Raw genomic sequence first — 20,548 nt, forward strand, 5'->3', positions numbered from 1 at the left:
CATATATCCCAGCAGATGGCTACAGGTTGCAGTGGGAGAATTATATCTGCGATTTGCAGGTTAATTGAAAAAAGCGAGGAAAAGAAAACCCAGAGAGAGAAACGAGTTCTCCTTCGCTTTATCTGCTCCGATAAGAGCTATCGCAACGAGTCTATCGCAAGCGCTACGGGCACTCGGCAAAACACGTAACTCCACCGATCTGCTAAGGCAGTCAAGAGAAAGGAGAAGGGCATTTGATAGGAACTGACTTTTCTGTGCCGGCCTCAGCACCAGCGTTATCAACACCCTTTATAAAGAATTGTATCTGCTGCAGGTTGATAGTGGTGAGCAGGGGCTTTCATCGGTATAGGAAGTGATCTCGGTGACCTTCAGCGGAGAAGAAGGTATAAAAACCAAAGCGTTTTTCTTGGGCGACTGTTTGGGCACCAGTTGAATTTCTTCGTTTCCAAGGAGGACACGTTTTGGGGAAATTCTGTGAGAAAATGGCAACTTTAAATGAAAAAAAGACCTGCAGCGAACGGATGGAAAATTTTCGTCGATTTGTCTGGAATCCAGAAACAAAGCTCTTTATGGGAAGGACCTTAATTAACTGGGGTAGGTTTTCACACGCAAGAGTCTTCTCTTCCTTCTGGGAGGCTTAAAAATCTTGGGGGGAGGGGTCATCCTAATGAATGGGACATCATGTAGCGGTAGCTGTGCTGTAATTGTTGAAAAGATCGGTTCTCATATATGCTTCTCAGCCACTATTAGAGTGGCCCTGTAAGTTGAGGCAATTAGATCGAAACATCGATCCGAGTAGTTCCTGCAAACGTAAGAAGACTTTAAACTGATTTTGGATCAAACACTTCAAAAGGACAAAACTTAACACATTGAGTTAACTTACTAATAGCTAAGGGGGATGACTACAGTATGGTTCTGACATTGACAGCTATAGGGGCTTCTGGTATACAGACAGTTTTGCTAAATTGGTGGGTTTTGCCCAATTCCCTGGAAACGCGTTTTGCTTTTCTGAAATTCCTTTCTACATTATTGTCTGCTCAGTAGATCTCCTCTCTTATCCCCGCGTGCTAATGCAAACTTGTGTCTACGATGACGATGTGTTTTCCGATCTACATCCTGGGAAGGGCAGCCCTGACCATCATAAGGAAGGTCCCTGCTCTTCCCACAGACCGTAAGAGCAGCTCCAAGTTTCCAGGGGATTTTTTTCTGCCGTGATGCCCTTGAGCATAGCTTGTCTGCCATTCTTAAAACGAGAATTTTACAGAAAATCAAACCAAAACCTGAGTCCTTCTACTTTGGAGGGAAGAGATTCTGTGAGGCACCGATGATTACAGGGAGTGGTTTCTGACAGCCCCCCCAAAATACTCGCTGGCTGCTTGTAGGGCACCAGCGGTGTGTAAGGCACGTTACGCACACACAGACAGAAATACAGCGTTGTTCTACATCTCACACCAGAATAAAGTAGTGAGGTAACACATTTTGCTGCAGATGATTTCAGATGTAAAAGGCAGTGAGGTGATACGGATCTAAAATCAACACACCTGAAATACTGACATCTGTCATCCAAATAACACACGGAACAACTTGGTTTCGTCAAAGAAATACCTCGGCTGTGCCACTTAGTCCATGTGTAATAAGCAGATAAATGGTCTTAATAGGTGAAGTTACTTCAAGAAGCCACACAATATTTTAAGCTTCAAATAATCTGATCTAACCACCAACTACTTCAAAAATCCTTGTAAAAGTGGACAAATTTACAGCCAAATTTTTCATAGAATCATAGAATGTGTTGGGTTGGAAGGACCTTTAAAGGTCATCTAGTCCAACCCCCCTGCAGTAAGCAGGGACGTCTTCAACTAGATCAGGTTGGGTTTTTTTCCTAGATGAAATTTTTCTAGGAGAATATTCTTCTGATGTAGAGAAAAAGACCCAAAACACCAGTCCCTTCGCAGGGAAAACCTCCCCGAGGCCAAGGGCAGGAAAGCAATGGCTATTCCTGCTGGGACAGTCCCGGCCGCGGAGGGATCACTGCACTGCACCGCCTTGCTTTAAAAATGGAATTTTACCCTAATTTTTTTTTCCACAGTGTGGATCAGCCTGTACTACCTGGCTTTCTACGTGGTGATGTCGGGGCTGTTCGCGCTCTCCATTTATTCTTTAATGAGGACAGTGAATCCGTACGAGCCGGATTACCAAGACCAGCTGAAATCCCCAGGTACTGCCAGGGTCCGTCCGGCTGCTGCCCGGGGCCGGGCTGGGCTGAGTGGCATCGGCAGAGCCCGGGCACGAGGGGAGACAAACATGGAATAAATCAGCTCAATAAAATGTCCCCAGGCGAGCCCCGCAAAGTTTAACCTCCGCCTGAAAACACTTAAAAAAAAAAAATATCGGCACATTTATTCCATTTATTCATTTTTATATATTTGTATATATAGATATTAAAAAAAATATAAATATATACAAATCTATACCTTCTCTCCCCATGGGCAAGGGTCAGCCCCTGGGGAAACCCTGGTTTCTGCTGCAGCCCCCCCAGCAGGCCGGTGGGTTTTGGGGCACCCGCCAAGACAGAGGGGAGCTGGGGCGAGCAGCCTGGGGAGGGGGGCGGGTATTTCTACGCTTGTCAGCAGCATGGAAAATCCCCGTGAGAGCAGGAATCCCTCCCCGCTGGGATGGGATGTGCCAGCAGCCAAAGCAAGTAAAAGTAAGACAAAGACACATGGGATTAGGAATAAAGATTTGTGGGACACGAAGTGAGACTGGGGAGGGACACGACAGTATCAGTGAGAAATCATCAGTGCGTACTGCTAAAACTCCACCCCTGTAATGGCTTGGTTTTACAATGGGAAGAAAAAAGTGACTTTTTCAAAGCTGTAGCCCTAAAAATTATTCTTGCTGCCTGTTGCTGAATTTTGAAGTTTCCTTTCCCAATATTCAGTAAGTTTGGTGTTTGCTGGCAAAATAATGCCTGTAAAATATCAAGCGTGGCTTTTCCAAAAGCTATTTCTCACACTGCAGTACGATTTGTTTCTTTAACCTGACGCGACTATTGTAACTGTTATTTTTAACAAGGCCTGGGGAAATCCAGTGCAATTGCTGGAATGATTTTGCAGCTGTTCTGATAACAGCACGGATATACGTGAAAAGACGAGAGTTTAGCAGCAGCGAAAGCTTTAGGGTTTCGGTTGAACAACTCACAGCTGAGAAGGTTTCCACACATGGTTAAATCCTCCCCAGCAAAGCCTGGGCATCTCGTACACGTACAGAAACGAGTCTTGATGAAGCATAATTGCTATTGTCAATTTAAATAAACAAATTTGTGCCTGGCACCTCTCCTCTGCTTTGCCTTCCCTTTTCTTCCCCCATGAAGGTGTAACGTTACGACCCGACGTTTATGGGGATAGAGGACTACAAATTTATTACAACGTGTCTGACAACAAAACCTGGGAAGGTTTAGTGACAACTCTTCGGACTTTTCTGACAGGTAAAAATGAGGTTTCCTGTATAGTATTTAAGAAATGTGCTGCCGCATCTCCCATATTAAGTCTGAGGACCTTAAGTCAGTGTTGCCATTTTCTATTTGTCCTTTTGAAATCCCAGATTTTGAGTGGAAAATGCACCTTCTGAAAGGGACGGGCAAAGCCCCTCATGAATCTATAAATCAAACGCACGTAAACATGCCTATTAAAGCAGAGCTTTGCTTCAGAGCTTTTACTGTGTTTAATCCTAATAGCCTTCATAAAATAGGCCAATAGAAAGTTTGAAGGAAGAGGGAGGAAAAAGGTCTTCAAAACTAGTCTCATTAAACTGATCTCATACTGTCCATGACTACAAATATCAAAGTGCCGTAATAAGTCTTATGAAGCTGTTGCATAATGTCATCAGAGAGTACAGTCAAAGCAGGTTAGGTGCTCCATTTGCCTGTTTATATCTTAATACATTTAGATTCCTTTTGAGCCTTAATATCATATTTCTGTGTTTCTCACACACATATTGAGAAAAATTGTATTTGAAATTGACTTTATATGGAGCTATCAACACGAATTGCCCACCTTAACTCAATCTGATCTCTTTTTTTGCTTTGCCTCAGTATTGCAAAACAAAAACCCCCACAAAAAATCCCAAACAATTTAAAATTTCCTCATTCCATCTAACCCCAACTTCACTTGAAGTACAGTCTCCCATGATACAACCTCCAGCCTGATATTGGGATGTGTAACTTATATATATGAAAAACTTCAGAGGGGAATTTTCCTTTCTTCCTTCACACACCTAGCATATACGCCAGCTGCTCAGCGCCTGAACATCAACTGCACCAGCGACACGTACTTCATCCAGGACACCTTTGATGGCCCAAATAAAACAAAACTCTCCTGCAAATTTACCTCAGATATGCTTCAGAACTGCTCTGGCATCACAGATCCTACTTTTGGATTTCCAGAAGGACAACCCTGTTTTATCATAAAAATGAACAGGGTAAGTACAAGCTCAAGGTGCTGAACGGAAAAGAATTCACCAAAAAAAAACCCCCGACAGCTCAAGTGCCCGCTCGGGAGCTGCTACATTGTCTGCTGCCACGGTACCTACTCTCTGCTCTGTACTGGGAAGACAAATCCACGCGCTTTTCCCAAGACATCTCTGGAGTTACTAAAGAAATAGTGAGACTTGATCACCACCCCTAGGAAAATAACGTAGGGTAAAGCGCTCCCTAAGCCGACTGACTCTGAAGCTTTGGGTTTCGTTTAGTTTTGTTAGCACCTCATAGCGCACTCATCCGACAAAGTCGTACGTAGAACACCTCCATTCTGCAATGCTGTGGTCCTGTGCCTTCAGCTAAGGCGGAAGGTGTGACAGCAGCTGCTGTGATTTCAGAGAGGTGCGACTCGCACACCTTATTTCTCCAGGCTGCAAAGAAAATCTTTAGCAGAACCTATAAAAACAAAATTCAAACCTGATGGATGCTTTTTTTTTTTTTTCGGTGAAAACCATCAATGCATTTTTTTGGATGAGAGGAAAAAAGTAATCTTGCATGCCTCGTTTAATTTCTTCTGAACATAGACAAAGGCATAAGCATTTTAGTTTTGTTTTCAGGTAAGATTCCGAGCCTTCTAGTTCCATTTCAGTACGAAGTGAAGAGTTCGTATTCTCCACTAGCTCCTGACTGACAAGATCACTTCACTTTTGGTTGGGCCTGCAACCTAGACTCGGGCAATGAACATTTTTAAGAACCTGTGCAAGGCCCAGCTGTGAGAGGAGAGGTGAAACGGTGGGTTTTCCCCCCGAAAAGCCTTTGCCTCCTTCAGCAAGGCTGCACGCCAGCCCCGGCAGGGGAAAGGAGCGGGGATAGTGCCTGGGGGGGCTTTACCTCCTTTCATCTTCGCTGCTACAGGATGCCACCCCACTATTTTTGTAGGATCAAATGGGACGAAGAGTTTCTGCTAAAGCCAAAGTATTCTAACAAGGCATATGATGAAAAGCACAGGGATTCAGCTTTTCCTTTATTTTCACTCAACCAGCTGCTGAAAAGAGATCCCTGGCCAAAAGCAAGCAGTACAGGGGGGCAAATGAGCTGGACGTGCCAGGAGGTGCAGCCAGGAAAGACCCTCCCTGCAGTGCCCATCCCGGGCAGCTCCGAGTCCTGATTCCTAAATATCCAGCCACAACGTTTTTTTTTCACCCAGGTACATAGGTGAGGTGATCCGTTTGCCTTAGGCAGAACCACGTTAAGCAGCATCCGAAGCTCAGTTAATTGTTTGGTTTTACCTTGAAACAATTTTCAAGATGAGTGAATGTGCGTTTTCGATTTCAGATTATCAAATTTCTCCCTGGCAATGGCACTGCGCCAAGAGTGGACTGCACATACGTGGTAAGTGTATGAGGTCCGAGCCTAAAAAATTTCAAGCACTTCAGCTCTGATAGCAAGTGAAGTGCAATTACAAGCAGAAATATTACCATGCTGCTTTGGAAATGACAGAATCACAGAATGGTAGGGTTGGCAGGGACCTCTGGAGATCATCTAGTCCAACCCCCCTGCCACAGCAGGGTCACCCAGAGCAGGCTGCACAGGAGCGCATCCAGGTGGGTTTTGAATGTCTCCAGAGACACAGACTCCACCACCTCTCTGGGCAGCCTGTTCCAGTGCTCTGCCACCCTCAAAATAAAGAAGTTCCTCCTCATGTTGAGATGGAACTTCCTGTGTTCAAGTTTGTGTCCGTTACTTCTTGTCCTGTCCCCGGGCACCACTGAAAAGAGCCTGGCCCCATCCTCCTGACACCCAGCCTTTGAGTATTTCTAAGCATTGATAAGATCCCCTCACAGTCTTCTTTTTTTCCAGACTAAAAAGACCCAAGTCCCTCAGCCTTTCTTCATAAGAGAGGTGTTCGAGACCCCTAATCATCTTGGTATCCCTTTGCTGTACCCTCTCCGGCAGTTCCCTGTCCTTCTTGAACCGGGGAGCCCAGAACTGGACTCAGTGCTCCAGATGAGGCCTCTCCAGGGCAGAGTAGAGGGGGAGGATGATCGCCCTCAATCTCCTAGACACACTTTTCTTGATCATTCTGGCCAAATACCGGGAATATTCTCAGTTCTGTGCAATTTCTTGCACCAGCAGACAGCCTAGGAACAACCAAAAAAAAAGTTTGCTTTATTTTAAATCGCCTGAAAATTTGTTTTTCCGTGCTGCAAAGAACATTTGCCGTTTGCTTTCAGCTCCCGCTAGCGAAGGTCACGCCTCAGAGCAGCCCCTTCAGGCTCTTTTCAGCAGGTCCCCGTTGACTCAATTCACAACTGCTGTAAAAGAACACTTGCCGCTTTTTCCTGGCAATAGTAACAGCAGGACATTTCCACTTTCGTTTGAAAAATAAAAATAAGACCGGCGCTAAACAGGCTGCTGAGCTTGGGAGTTTTAATCCACGCTGCGCAGCTTTTAGCAGCTGCAAAACACTTGCCCGGGGCTGGCTTACAATTGCCCGGCCAACAGAGCTGCTTTCTTGCTTTACAAACAGGGTGAGGAGTCTCGCCCGCTGGAGGTGGACTACTACCCCCTGAACGGGACCTTCAACCTGCACTACTTCCCCTACTACGGAAAAAAGGCACAGGTGCGTCCTCATCGACTTCGGTATCGTTTTTCTTCTTTATCTTTGGATGGAGCATCTCTCCAATCTCACAAGAATCAGAGAGGGGGCTAATTTTACAACGTTTATTTTTAAACCGGTAGTCTAAAGTTAAAGTACTTCTTTTTCTTTCCTCCTAGCCCAGCTACAGCAATCCTTTGGTAGCTGTGAAATTTCTCAACATCACAAGGAACGTCGAACTTAAAATAGTGTGCAAAATCATTGGAGCTGGAATTACCTTTGATAACGTTCATGATCCGTATGAAGGAAAAGTGGAATTTAAATTGAAAATAGAAGACTGAGCAGCAACAGAGACACCTCTGAAATACATGTGTGAAGGGTGACTTACCTATTATCACATTCATCCGTATTTATTTTCTCACTATGATTTTCGTATAAATTTATGCAAATTACAGCTCAAAGAGACATTTTCTACTGAAAGGTGACCCAGATAGCTAAAAATCAAGATACCACTCTCAGTGTGTGAAGGAGATAGGGGTTATCTCGATGTACACAGCTTACTATTCCAAGGCCACGGTATGTTGCTGCCTTCGTGCAAGTATTTGTACAAAATGAATTTCCTCTAAACGGCCCAGCTGTGCCTTCAAAGAGAATAAGTACAGGATCAAAATATCATTTTAAGTCACTTTCTAAACCGTAATAAATAATTGATGTATGATACTAAACCTTCGATATTGAGAAATAATTAGCTAGCTAGAAAAAGAAACCAATACTTTGAAATACTAGCAAGTAATATAGTTCTCAACCTCTCTTGTATAGGATGTATAAATTATAAAAGTATATTAAAATTATCTGTATCCCAGTGCATTGTTTTTTTGTACTAGTCAGCCAAGTCAAACTTTTTTTAGTTGACAGATCAATGACTGCAAAAGAAGTGAATCTGAAATCTGCCCTCTACCTTACAGATTTTATTGTACCACCTACAACTTCTGTATAACTTAATAAAAATGACCGGTAAAACTGTAACATACCGTTACATCCAGGAGAACTGTGTTCATTTAACTATTAGAGTTTTTCAGTGGTTGGTTGTTTTTCCCCAGTAGAATAAGCCTGGACTGCAGTGATGAGTTCCGGGTTACTTGGAATAATCTGGAAGATGCTGAAGTAACACTGAATTGTTCAGTGAATCTGAAACCTGAGAAGTTTACCACGTATGATACAAATACACAGGATTGCTCTGTCTGTATGTTTACGTTAGAAGAAGTCCAGGATATTTCAGGCAGAGAATAAACACGGCACAGAAAAAAAGATATTCAAGAGAAGAAATCAGTTTACACCTTCGCTGCCTGGACACTTCAGGAAGTGGGAAGATGTAATCAGGTCAATCTCATTTACTACAGTGGCATTCAGACAGACAGCTTGCAAAACAAATCCAGCTGGAGAGGAATATTTCCCCTTCAAAACCACAAATGGTATTTGAGCCCTTGTTAGAAAAATTGGGCATTCTGCATTTCAGAAACTGTAAGAAACTGCATTCTCATGTAAGATCTTGTTCTGCCCTGGCATTTCCTCTTTCAATTTTTACAGTGGGATTTGCCTCTCTTCTAAGACACTGAATGAAAATCAATTTTATATCCTTGTTGTAACACAGGTCTTCTCCTGGACATCTTTCCAAAATAATATGGAAGACAATTTAATAATAAAATATTTTTGATAACAAAATACTCATTTATGCTCAAAAGTAATTCAAGGTTGTCTATAAACGGAACAGTAAAACATTGCCAAGAAACCCACTAACTCTTCCCTTGGTGTCTCTAACATAAGCAGATTCACTGCTTGACTGTATTTGATTGAGAGTTTACAATTTGCGTGTTTGAATCAGGCAATGCAGTATTCTGAGCTCACACTCTACATGGTGCATTTACAGCACAACATGGGGAGATGCTCAAATTTCCCCTGGGCTGGGTACCCGCATAGCCACAGCTTCAGGACAGCCTGGACTCATGAGATAAATACATTGAAAGGAAAGACTGGAGTGTCCCCACGTCGACCAAAGGATGATGCATCCTGAGGTCAAAAAAAGGGTATGCAGGTCCACTGGTTCTTTAAGTACAACGTCTGTCACCCTGAATTTAGATTTCTCTCGAACTTTTAGCCATCCAAGATTATTCTCTTCCTTTTCTGGAATTACAAATAATAATAGTAATACAGAGCAAGGTTCGTGGCTAGTGTAGCTGAAGTAGAAAGCTCTGTGAAAGCTCTAAATGTATTAATCTGCGTATAGTTAATATTAGCTTGCCTGGACCCCAAAATCATAGAATGTGTTGGGTTGGAAGGACCTTTAAAGGTCATCTAGTCCAACCCCCCTGCAGTAAGCAGGGACATCTTCAACTAGATCAGGTTGCTCAGAGCCTCATCAAGCCTGGCCTTGAATGTCTCCAGGCATGGGGCCTCCACCACCTCTCTGGGCAACCTGTTCCAGTGTCTCACCACCGAAAAACAGGCACACTTAAATAGCAGAATGACCAGCATGTGAGTATTTTGTAATACTGCGGTGCACAGCCCAACACCACGTACAAGCATTTCATGTAGTGAGCAACGAAACCATCAAAGCAGCAAAGACAGGCTTGCAGAACTGCACTTTGGAGACATCCAAGCGACAGAAGTTACAAGATAAAGACCAAAATAAGCACAGGGGAAGGAAAATGGGCAGGGCATCCTGCTCCAAGGCACAAGAGAGGTGACTGGCAAAAGCAAAACCAAGCTAAGGAGCAGGTGAATCCCCTTTTAGGTTGCGGGGGGGAAGACGCACAAAACACCAACAATGACGGGGAGAAATGAAGACAGACATTTCCTCTGGTGGAAGAGCTCTCCAGTCTGATCGCCTTCACCCTGGAGACTAACGAGGACCTTGGCCATCGGTGCCAGCCCTACACCAGCAGCTCCATGCTATTGTATAGTCACAGTTTATTTAGTGTACGAGTGTTATAGACTATCGGTTTTATATAAATAGCAATAATTCTATTAATTAATAATATGCAAGAACTGTCCATTAGCATGAAGTGCGTTGTTAAGGAATGAATTCAGCAGTTTTGTTTTCAAGTTTAAAACTGGCCTCATTTATCAGTCTTTTAGGCACTCCCATTGCAAGTCTCCAACTCCTGGAAAGACAGGTACACACCCCCCCATACTAGAACATATGCAGACGTACACCTATACAGATGTATACACACGTGTAAGTCTTTGCTGCTTTGACGGTTACCTTGCTCACGTAGTGTTGGGCTGTGCCACCGCAGTATTACAAAACACACGCACGCTGAGCACCAGCGCAGAGAGAACAGAAACACGGCAGTTGCTTTGAGATGCATCTTCCTCCCTACACCTCCATCTATTCTTAGGAATATTTATACAACTTAGGAATGTTTATACAAATTTATACAACCTTATTGAAGTATAAGGTCCTAACGTCTATTATCAAAAATGATGAGGAAAAATTAAGAGAGTGCAGAAAAACACCGAATACAAGCTCCTTGATGCTTAAAGGGCTTTTTGTGCTATGACTATGTAGCAAGTTCAAAACATTCACACTCTACTTTTCAGAATTGCCAAGTACTATAGATTAATAATTAAATCTTTGCTTAATGGTCTCTCATGATGTCATTGCTATTGCACTTGGGAATTCCTCTCATCATTTCATATAACTGGTTTTAATCTCTTACCTGTAATAAAAGTCGGGCAGAGATTGATTCTGCAGCAAATAAAACCGTCTAACCATGTGCTACTTTCAGTAATTGGATGTAGAATAACAGCTGCATCAATAAGGCTTACAGAAAATATTTTATGCTTTGCACATATACTCCCTTCACCGCTTCATTTCTTTCAGATACAAAAGTTCAAGCTCAAACACGACCATCTTGTTTAATATAAAATAAAAACATGCATGAAAGAACAGGTGTCCTTTTCTTTCCCTCAATTTAACTTGAAAAATTCTCCCTTACTGGGTACAAAGATTGTTCACTTCTTTCCATTTCTTTTTCATGATACCAGAGTGATAACAACAGACGCATGGCACTTCTCATTCTGTTAAGAGCAAAAACTGAGCTGAAAATTCCCTTTTTAGGATCCCACTACTACTCTCTCACTTGGTCTAAAATGAGAAAGAAGGGAATTCTGGAGAGACGCTTGGGATAACCACTTCATCATTAATGCATGGATTTACGTGCAGTCCTGCTGTTACCAATGTGGGAATTCTACCATTCCAATCAAAATATGTTCCATGGGTTTATTACCATCTTTATTAACTAGATAACTAATTTTAATTATTCTGATTCCAAGTTCCAGTCCTTAAATCTTGCGTCACCTTTCTCTCTGATATCAATAAGGCTGTTAAAATGGTATCTTTTTGTCTGACCTGTAATTTCTCCTTTTTTTTTTTTAATAAACCAAAATGGAGCTCCTTAAATGTCTTATTAAATGATCTTGACCTTAGGTATCAAATAACTGAGTCTTTCCCAATTTTTCCAATACCCTTTTTAAATGATGACGCCAGCAAGTATGTAGCTGCTCACTGTTGCTCTCACTATATATATTTGGATGTAACATCACCTTCTAATCCACTATTAGTTTTACCTATACATCCAAAATCAGACTAGCTGGCTCCTCAGAACACAGTGTAGGAGACACGTGCAGTTCTTGTCCGCCTTGACACCCAGATCATTTTTAGGAGCCTACATTCTCGGCATATAGTCTTACCTCCTGTAAGTGTGGCTTGAATTATCATTGAATAGAATGGTCAGAGTTGGAAGGGACCTTAAAGATCACCTAGTTCCAACCCCCTGCCATGGGACAACTCTTTGTTCCAAAGTCATGTAGTTTAACCATAACATTTTTTGGACATGCTATGCTTGCTAAGCAATCCACATTCATCTGTCCTTTTCATTGTTTACTTTTCTAACCAGTATCACTTCAAAATGTCTTTTCATTTTCTTCTGGGTTATTGAAGAAGAGGTTAAATAGAAGTACAATCTTACTTGATGCAGCTATTATTCAGTCAGCGATAATGCCACAGAAACTATTTTTGATTCAGCAGTAAAGAGTTTGTAACCGTTTAACATACAATCTGTTAATATTGTAAAATAGGTATTTAAAATCAGAATGCAACGAAAAAGAAAAGGCTTAAAGATGCCGAAACATATCCATCGTTCCCTTAATCAGCTAAAAAGTTGCAATCTCTTCCCATATTCATTTGGTAAGACCTACTCTGTCATTAATAATTAACCTTCCAGGCTCTTAGTTTTCTTTTAGCTGTTTCTTTCAACAGTTTTTCTATTATGAGGTCCAGGGCTGATCTCAGGCTGTCTAGACCACACTTGGATGGCACTTCCTCACATCACTTTGAAAATTGGCACTCTAGCATTATTTGAGTCTGTAAGAACTTACTCATTATTTCAAGGTTCATTAAAAATCAGCATCAGAAATGTAGAGATCCACTCTACCTAGCACAAATTACCTGGGCTGCCTGTTTTAAGAGAGTTAAGCTTCAAGCATGTGCTTGATGTTCTGCTTTATTTTTAATGAATTCTCTCAAGTTTACATGATAAAAGAACATGAACCTTGCCCAAAGGCTGCAACTTCGCTGTCTTAACATGCTACAACGCAGAAACTTTCCATTCTGCTATGACCAGCCCTCCTATTTACAGCAATGTACCACAATGTGCACACAGTGACATGTTAAAAGAAGTCAAATCTTTGAACATAAGTTTGGATTTCAACCTGTTCAAAGCATCCAAAAACTTAACAAACAAGAGGCCATAGCAGAACGAAGAAAAGCACTTGTAAAGATATCACATGGCTGATTTTTGATTAACATCAGTCTCTCTCCTTTATTCTCTGCCACATCACAACATTCTGTCTTTATCACAGTAAAGCTGTGAATCAATAATCATGATTTTCTCTGGTTAATGTTTCACTTGTTAGTGTTGACGTACTTTGAATGTCTCTCTGGGGACAGCAGCTCTCCAACCAAGGGAGAGGCAGATGCATCTAGGTGACAACTGTCATCACGCCAGATGATAATCAGCAGCGTAACCAAATGTTGGAAGTAGGAAACGCCTGTGCATGTCAGTTGCTGCCCTTCTGCATTGTGCTCTCAGCATCAGCTATATTTCTGCTTCTTAGAAATCTCATCTTAAAGACAAGTCTTCACTTCTACCCGCTCATCTAACTACTTTTTCCATCGTCGGAGTTTGGCAACTTCTGACGGCTTCTGAAGATGAGCTGAGCTTCCATTCTTTTTCTATTGAGCCTTTGGTACGCAGGCAAGTCAGATGACCCACCTGTTAGTCTGTTCATGATACTGCTATGTGGTATTTTCTAATGTGTTTTCTTTTCCTCTCTTATGGGATCCATATGGTACTTCAGGTGGGAAGGCACCTCGGGTTATCTCTAGTCCAATCCCTGCTCAAAGCATGGTCAGCTGTGAGGTCAGATGCTACATTGCTCAGGGCTTTTATCCTGTCTGGTCTCGAAAACCCTAAGGATGGAGTCAGCACAACCTCTCTGGGCAACCTGTTCCACAGCTTCACCATCCCAAGTTCTTCCTCAACCCAAGCTGGAAACACTCTTGTTTCAGCTTGTGTGTGTTGTCTCTCATCCTCCCACCATGCCCCACTGTGGACTGACTCCACCTTTGCAATAACCTTTTCGCAGTACTGGAAGGCTGCCACTAGGTCTCTTGAGGCCACCTCTTCTTCAGGCTGAACAAGCCCCTCTCCCTCAGCCTCTCCTCATACAGTAACTGCTCTAGCTCCCTGAGCATCTTGGTAACCCTCCACAATCCATGCTTATCTTGTGATGGTTACCTCCTTCCATGAACAATTTCATAAACGGTCATCTTCAAGGTCTGGTACCCTACTATTTATTTTTCTTCTCTGCAATAGCTGCTTTCCATTGAAGGAAGATTGAGGAAAAAAAAGTTTCCGAAGTCATAATTGCTTTTCTTTCGTTAAGACAAGCAAATCCTTACAGGAAAAGCAAAACACTCTACTTTTGAAACAATCCTTCTTAATTTGTTATACATGTCAAAATAGAGAGACAGTCTTTCAAAGCTCAGTATAACTTTTAGAAAAACAGCAAAAGATGCACACTGTTCACAGCATTTTTCTGCAGGATCATTTCAGAGATATAAATATACACTTCACAACTATTCCTCTTCTTCAGATCACAAAAGAGTGCTGACAAATTAAAGGAGTAACAGTACATCCCTTCCCTGTCATGTTTTACCCCAAACTGAGCCCTTATTACCACTCTAATTACTTTTACAGCCATTTAATCTTTCTTAAACTGAATTCCAGCTTCTGTCTCCTTACAATATTTTTTACTTCCACAGATTTCCTCAACAATTTCCTGTCTGTGATTTCCTCTTACATTCTGTTCCTGCTTTTGATCTTCCTTTTCCATATGTATCTGTGATACCACCCTTTTTGGAGATCAAAATCACATAGCTTAAAGTTATCTCCCACTTTGCAGTTCTTTTCATGCCTGACATTATTACGTACATTCTATGATTTCTCTGCCTTTTTTTTAAATGAAGTTTCTACTACTAGTCTTTTTTTAGTCTTTGACTAGACTGCTCTTGTTTTCTCATTACTTCTTTCCAACTTACACCTTCTTCTCTGTAGAGACCTTAAGTTTCAATCTGTTCTTTTTCTTCCTCCTCCTCCTACTTCTTTAAGTCTCCTTTCCTCATTTCCACCTCCTACCTCCCCAATGATTTCTTTTCCTTTTTTTTTTTTTTCCTCCTCCAGCTAAGCACTAGACCAGGTAACTGCCTGAAATCTAGCAAGTAATTAAAAAGTCAATAGGCCTTCTCTTGTTATTGATTGTTGCCTTTACTAGAAAGCTCTCCTGAAACAAAGGTTACACAGAATCAGAATCATTTAGGTTGGAAAAGACCTTTAAGATCAAGTCTAACCATAAATATAATATAATTCATTCCCCCAAACCATTCCAATGCTGCTTGTTTAAACTCTCAAATTCCATTTCAGAGATTCATCAGCAACCAAAAGCAAGCAAAGTAACATCTTTTGAAATGTTATGTTTTGCCACACTTTCACTCCCACCTTGACCTTGTCTCATCTGAGGTCTATTCCACTGATAAGAACCAAAAGAAAACTGTCGGATGCTTTCAGCCTTCCTTACTGAACATCCCTGTACTCACTCTTTTCAGGTAAATCTCAGGTTATACACTGGAGATCTAGAACATAAGGGAAAACTAGAATAATCCCCTTGGACTGTCAAAAGTTCCTTGGTAACTACTGTTGGACTCTACAGATAAAACTGCCATTCAACAGCAAAGATAATTTGAATCAGCTGACTCAACTGTGCCAAGAACCTTGCTTCTAGCATTAGCACTGCCAAGTATGACATCCATCAGTAGGAAGCAAAGCATTCAATTCATACCCCCGCAAAACTGGTTTTCCCAGGCCCATAAAATGAAGTCATTTGCTTGGTCCACTCATATTATAACAAGGTTTGATACAATTAGAAAACGTTCACTGTGTATCAGCTGTTCAGTAGTAAGCACGCACATACCCTTACTACAGAAGATTTGCCAAGGCATAATACCTCAGAGGAAAAAAAAAAAATTAAAAAAAAAATCAACGAACGTAACATTTCGTATTTACCACAGAGTCTAAGTGCATCCAGGAGCCATTACCACAGACTGCGCAGTAATTAAGACTGTAAATTGTCTTTGCAGCAACTCCCTGGAGTTTGTGGAAGCAACAAATCCTGCCTCTGGTAACAGCCTGCAAGTGACTGAGGTAGTTCAGTAACCTACGCTTTCCGGAGAGAGCAGAGGAGGTGATCTAACAAAAAGGCTTAAGGTGGAAGTACATGGAAAGTAGCTGAAGACCTGTTCTGAGGACACGGGAATGTATGATGGAAAGCCAGGACTGAGGAATATGAAATGAAAAAAGTTAGGAGACTAAGTGTGGGATTTTAAACAGAGAAGCTGGATCGGAGTACTAAGATTGGCCTGACATGCTGGGGAGCAACATGATTGAAATAAGGAGATGTGAAAGAAGAGAGTCTACAGGGTAAGATATTGCTTTTTGCATCGTAAGTTACCAAGAGCTATAACGACAAATCACTAAATCAAAGCAAAAAATCTGGGCCCTCTGTAGCGTAAATGCAGTATCCTGAGACAGTTAACACCAGGTCTTGTGACGAGAGGAAGTGAAATGTTCTAAAATAACCCTAAAATTAGAAAAACCACAGAGCTTGTTAAAAATGCCCATGCGCGTTTTATTAATAAAAACTAACAGTGCCAAGGTTAAACAAGTCAAACAATTATAGTCTCTTTATATTCCATAAAATATTACAGAAAAGTTTATTTGTGTTTCAATAAAAAGACTACTGTCTTAGAATAGGCAGCTGACAGTATTTGTGCAGTTAATTGTTTGTGAATAAATTTAAAAAGACTACCACCTGCCCTGAAATTCCTTTTATAAAAATGAACTATTAAAAATGATTGACAAATTTTGAGTTAAAAAACTTAAAACATTCTCTATATTTAATTTCAACTTTATAATAGATTACAGGAAGATGCTTATGAAACAAATACAAACATTTGTTTCAGTACATGTCTTTATATGATAGACTTATAAGTATGTAAACAACTATATAATAAAAAGTTTCCAAAGTCTGCCTGTAAGAAATCAGGCAAATTTTACCATAAGCAATAAATCATTCCAAACCTTCAAGACATTTTATATAGCTGCACCAACTGGCAGTAAACATTTGCCAAAAACTTTGTAATTCATATGTCCCAACATACAGTGAAAAGTATATAAACTTGATGGAATCATAATGTTAGATATAATTTAAGGGAAAATAACTTCACAACAACATTTCTGGAATTTAACATGTAAAAAAGTAGGACGTATCTTTCTTGTTTGGTTCTTTGGACACTGCGTGATTAACAAAAAACACTACTACATTAGCTCACTATCCCTCAAAAAGTGGCATAATCAAAATACACTCCAAATAAATTGCCATTCAGTGTATTCATTTTCCACAGAAGGATAGTATTTTATTTCTCAATGATGTGTCTACATTTTCTTTAGCAAACTTCGCAAGAACATTTGGGGCAAAATCCATTTTCCTTCAAGTAAAAAAAACCCAACCAAACAAAAAACAACCAACAAACCAAAAACCCCTAAAACAAGAGTAAATAAAGGCTCTGCATTAACACACTGGTATCAAAAACACACATCCACACCACATTTAAAAATATCCTACATAAAACAATCCTTGTTTGCTTATCAGAGGTGCAATTTCTAAACTCAGAACTGCTTACCAATATTCTTCTTGAGGGATGGGGCAAAGTAATTTGAGACACTTCTCCCTAGTACAATTTATTCCTGAAGCTTGCTGAATTTTAACAAAAAAATAGTCTACAAGCAAAGGGCATCAGTCGTCATCGTCATTTTCATTAAAATCATCGTCGTCGTCATCGTCATCCCCAACATAAGAAACTGGTGTTTCAACTCTGGAGCCACTGTACTGAGATCCATTGGAACTTGTAGCCAACATCCCATCTCCACCATTGGAAAAGTCACTGGGGAAAAAAAAAAAATAAACCAGAAAAACCCAACAGACCAGTTGGCATTCCTTAATGGTACTTCCCAGTTTACCGTGCTCTTAAATATAATCATATATCTGTTCCATTCCTTTAATGAATCTGCCATTGCTGCTTTATAAACTGTCTTTAACATATGTCCAAGTTGTTTCTCAAAAACAGAAACAGTTGAAGTAACTTTGAAATGGTTCTTGCTTTAGGTTTAATATAAAGATTGAATCCTTTCACAGGTGCCTTAGAAGCATGCCTTCCAGGTTTCTTCTAAAGTACATTTAATGTTAAGTCTACACACCTATCTAAGCCCTTTAATATTTTCATGTAGCACTGGACACTTGCATCATGAGTGAATCATGTCTTTCAGAACTACTAATCTGGATTCAAAGACTTGGAAAATCGAGGAATTAATAGCTTCTCCTTAATTCCTTGTTATTACATGGCAAACTATCATTGCTACATGTGCTGTATTTTTAACTTGAAATTTTTTTCTTCTCATTATGCTTTTCTTTTCTAACTAAAAAAAACCCAACAAACCAAACAGAAACCAAACAATATCTCTGGCATCTTCTATTTTTCCCTCTGTAAGAGTATCCCTACACTGAAAATCCACCTCCTGGATCATCAAGTACATTCAGAGAGTATCCACTTTCTAACTTTAATGTTGGGATTTTCCCCACCAAAATATGCACACACATTGTAGATGTGGCCTGAAATGTCTGGTTCCTAGATGAATTAACTGTACCCGAAAGTATTTTATTTTAATAGAGCCAGAACATTCCTGCCTCCATTATTACTTGCTATTTTGCCAATTTTTTATCATTTACTTTCTCAATAGTTTGATAAACCATTAAACTTAGCCACAATTCTTGAGAAAATGTTTTCCTAAAAATCACAGAAATAGTATCTCCAACTTGAAAGACATTAATCATTAAAAAACTGCTTTCAAAAATACGCTTGCTAGTTGTTTTTTAATCCAGCTAACGCACTTCATCAATTATACAGATTGTTGTTGTATAGAGCTAATTCAACAGGGTCTACCTCCACACAAAATGAAATTGCAGGGGCACACCCTAGAAGCTCACAAAGGAAACATATCCAGTAAGACACTTTGAAGAGTTTCTGCTGTTCCACACACTTATTCAAAAGGAAGATACTACGATACCAGTCTAGCTGTCATCAGATGACTTATAACAGGTTCTCCATAATTATCTGTAGAAGCAGTTTCAAAAACGAAGAAAAATAAGTGGAGATTATTCTTGTGGTCCTGTGAACTTTGGAAGTCCAAACCCAAAAACCTGTCTCCCCTCTTTTTGATAAAAATGGAACTGGATTGCATAACCTGACTATCCTAGTACAACAACGAAACTGGGACAGAGGCATTGGCAGCAGCATCTTCAGTCTTCTGCAGACTTTCTTTAGAGAGCTTGCTAAATAAATTTACAGCCTTTATTTGCCTTGGCAGCAATTTTTGGTACCAGAAAAGCTACGCATCTTGTAGTTCCCTATTGCCATGTATGTACTATAATTAAACATAATTTGTCACTCTCCTTTTCCAGCCTCCTAAGAAACAGAAGTGGTAGGAGCTCTTGTGCTTCCCACCAAGATAATGAACCACAGCCAGTCTCTGGTTTTCTACTGGCCTCTGGCTAGTAGTGGCCCATTCAAATTTTCAAGTCTGAAAAATACATGGGCTCTTCTTCACCAACACCATGCTCGTTATCACAGAAGGAACCTTAGCGAAAACAGAAGAGTTTATGTTCTGCTTCTCTAAAGTATTTTGGCAGTATTCTCACTCAAGCTTCAGTTCCCTAGCACAAAACAGGCAGAATTCCCCACACTTTTTTGGGCAGCAGGAATGGGCTGAAGCATAAACCACGCTCCTCATCATTGCTAGTCCTGCACATCCCTGAGCTTAACTGTTTCCCTTGCAAGTTATTTCCTTTTTTTTTTTTTGCTTTGCATTTGAGTAAGCCTGTCATCTACAAAAGTGTGGTTTTTTTAAAAAAAGGATTGCTTTAAAAATGTGATTACATTAAGTAAGCTAGATACTGTACCTTCAAAAGGACCTCCTTCCAACTCTGATGGAAGGCAGATGGGTGAGAAAAAGCTGCCAGAAGATTGTCTTCAGAGAACAAGACTAAAGCTGTATTTCCTCATCTAAAGAAATCCCATCAATACAGGTTTTTTGTCTTTAAACACAAATTAGGACTTCCTTAAGTATTTCACTGGTATAGCAATTTCCCAAATAATTTACAAGGCAGAGCCTGCCAGTAATTCCGACATACATCAGTCATTATTATGTAAAGAGCCAAAGTAATCTATAACTTGCCTTCTCCTCTCCAGCCTCGCCTCAGTGCCCGCTAAAATGATGGAACAGATGCTCCCGGAAGTTATGCTGAAGTGTATGGAAGATGTGGAGGTGATCAGGGACAGCCAACACGGCTTCACCAAGGGTAAACTGTGCCTGACTAATCTAGTGGCCTTCTATGATGGAGTGAATGCATCAGTGAACAAGGGAAGAGCTACAGAAATAATCTACCTGTGCTTCCCTCCCAACATTTTACCTCTAAATTGGAGAGATACAAGTTTGATGGAGGGACTATTTGACGGGTAAGAAACTGGCTGGATGGCCATGACCAAAGAGTTACAGTCAACAGTTCAATGTCCAAATGGAAACCAGCAATGAGTGGTGTCCCTCAAGGGCCCGTACTAGGACCAATACTACTTAATATCTTCAGTAATGCCAAACAGTGGGATTGAGTGCACCCTCAGCAGGTTTGTGGATGACACCAAGCTGAGTGGTGGAGTTGATACGCTTGAGGGAAGGGATACCACC

General features: G+C 40.8%; 2 protein-coding genes across 4 annotated transcripts in view; one reads left to right on the forward strand and one right to left on the reverse strand.

Moving 5' to 3' along the window:
• Positions 1 to 482: 482 nt before the first annotated feature.
• On the forward strand, positions 483 to 7,414 carry ATP4B (ATPase H+/K+ transporting subunit beta). The gene is made up of 7 exons (XM_074572918.1): positions 483 to 594; positions 2,087 to 2,215; positions 3,371 to 3,484; positions 4,277 to 4,476; positions 5,810 to 5,866; positions 7,005 to 7,097; positions 7,253 to 7,414. Exons 1-7 carry the CDS (start codon positions 483 to 485, stop codon positions 7,412 to 7,414), a joined length of 867 nt encoding a protein of 288 aa, XP_074429019.1.
• Positions 7,415 to 16,355: 8,941 nt separating this feature from the next.
• TFDP1 (transcription factor Dp-1) overlaps positions 16,356 to 20,548 on the reverse strand; it is a 55,093-nt gene continuing 50,900 nt past the window's right edge. For all 3 annotated transcript variants that reach the window (XM_074560852.1, XM_074560842.1, XM_074560861.1), the window contains exon 12: positions 16,356 to 17,694. In XM_074560852.1, coding sequence (XP_074416953.1) covers positions 17,547 to 17,694 — 148 coding nt within the window. In that variant the 3' untranslated portion in view covers positions 16,356 to 17,546. The remainder of the gene's footprint in view (positions 17,695 to 20,548) is intronic.

This window comes from Larus michahellis, chromosome 1 (genome assembly GCF_964199755.1).
Source record: "Larus michahellis chromosome 1, bLarMic1.1, whole genome shotgun sequence".
NCBI classification, from domain to species: Eukaryota; Metazoa; Chordata; class Aves; order Charadriiformes; family Laridae; genus Larus; species Larus michahellis.

What these genes read in the sequence shown, in the direction of transcription:
- ATP4B (XM_074572918.1), top strand. Translation starts at nt 483, where the DNA reads ATGGCAACTTTAAATGAAAAAAAGACCTGCAGCGAACGGATGGAAAAT. An exon ending in AGACCAGCTGAAATCCCCAG is followed by an intron (nt 2,216 to 3,370) that starts GTACTGCCAGGG and finishes TCCCCCATGAAG; the next exon opens with GTGTAACGTTACGACCCGAC. An exon ending in TCTTCGGACTTTTCTGACAG is followed by an intron (nt 3,485 to 4,276) that starts GTAAAAATGAGG and finishes TCACACACCTAG; the next exon opens with CATATACGCCAGCTGCTCAG.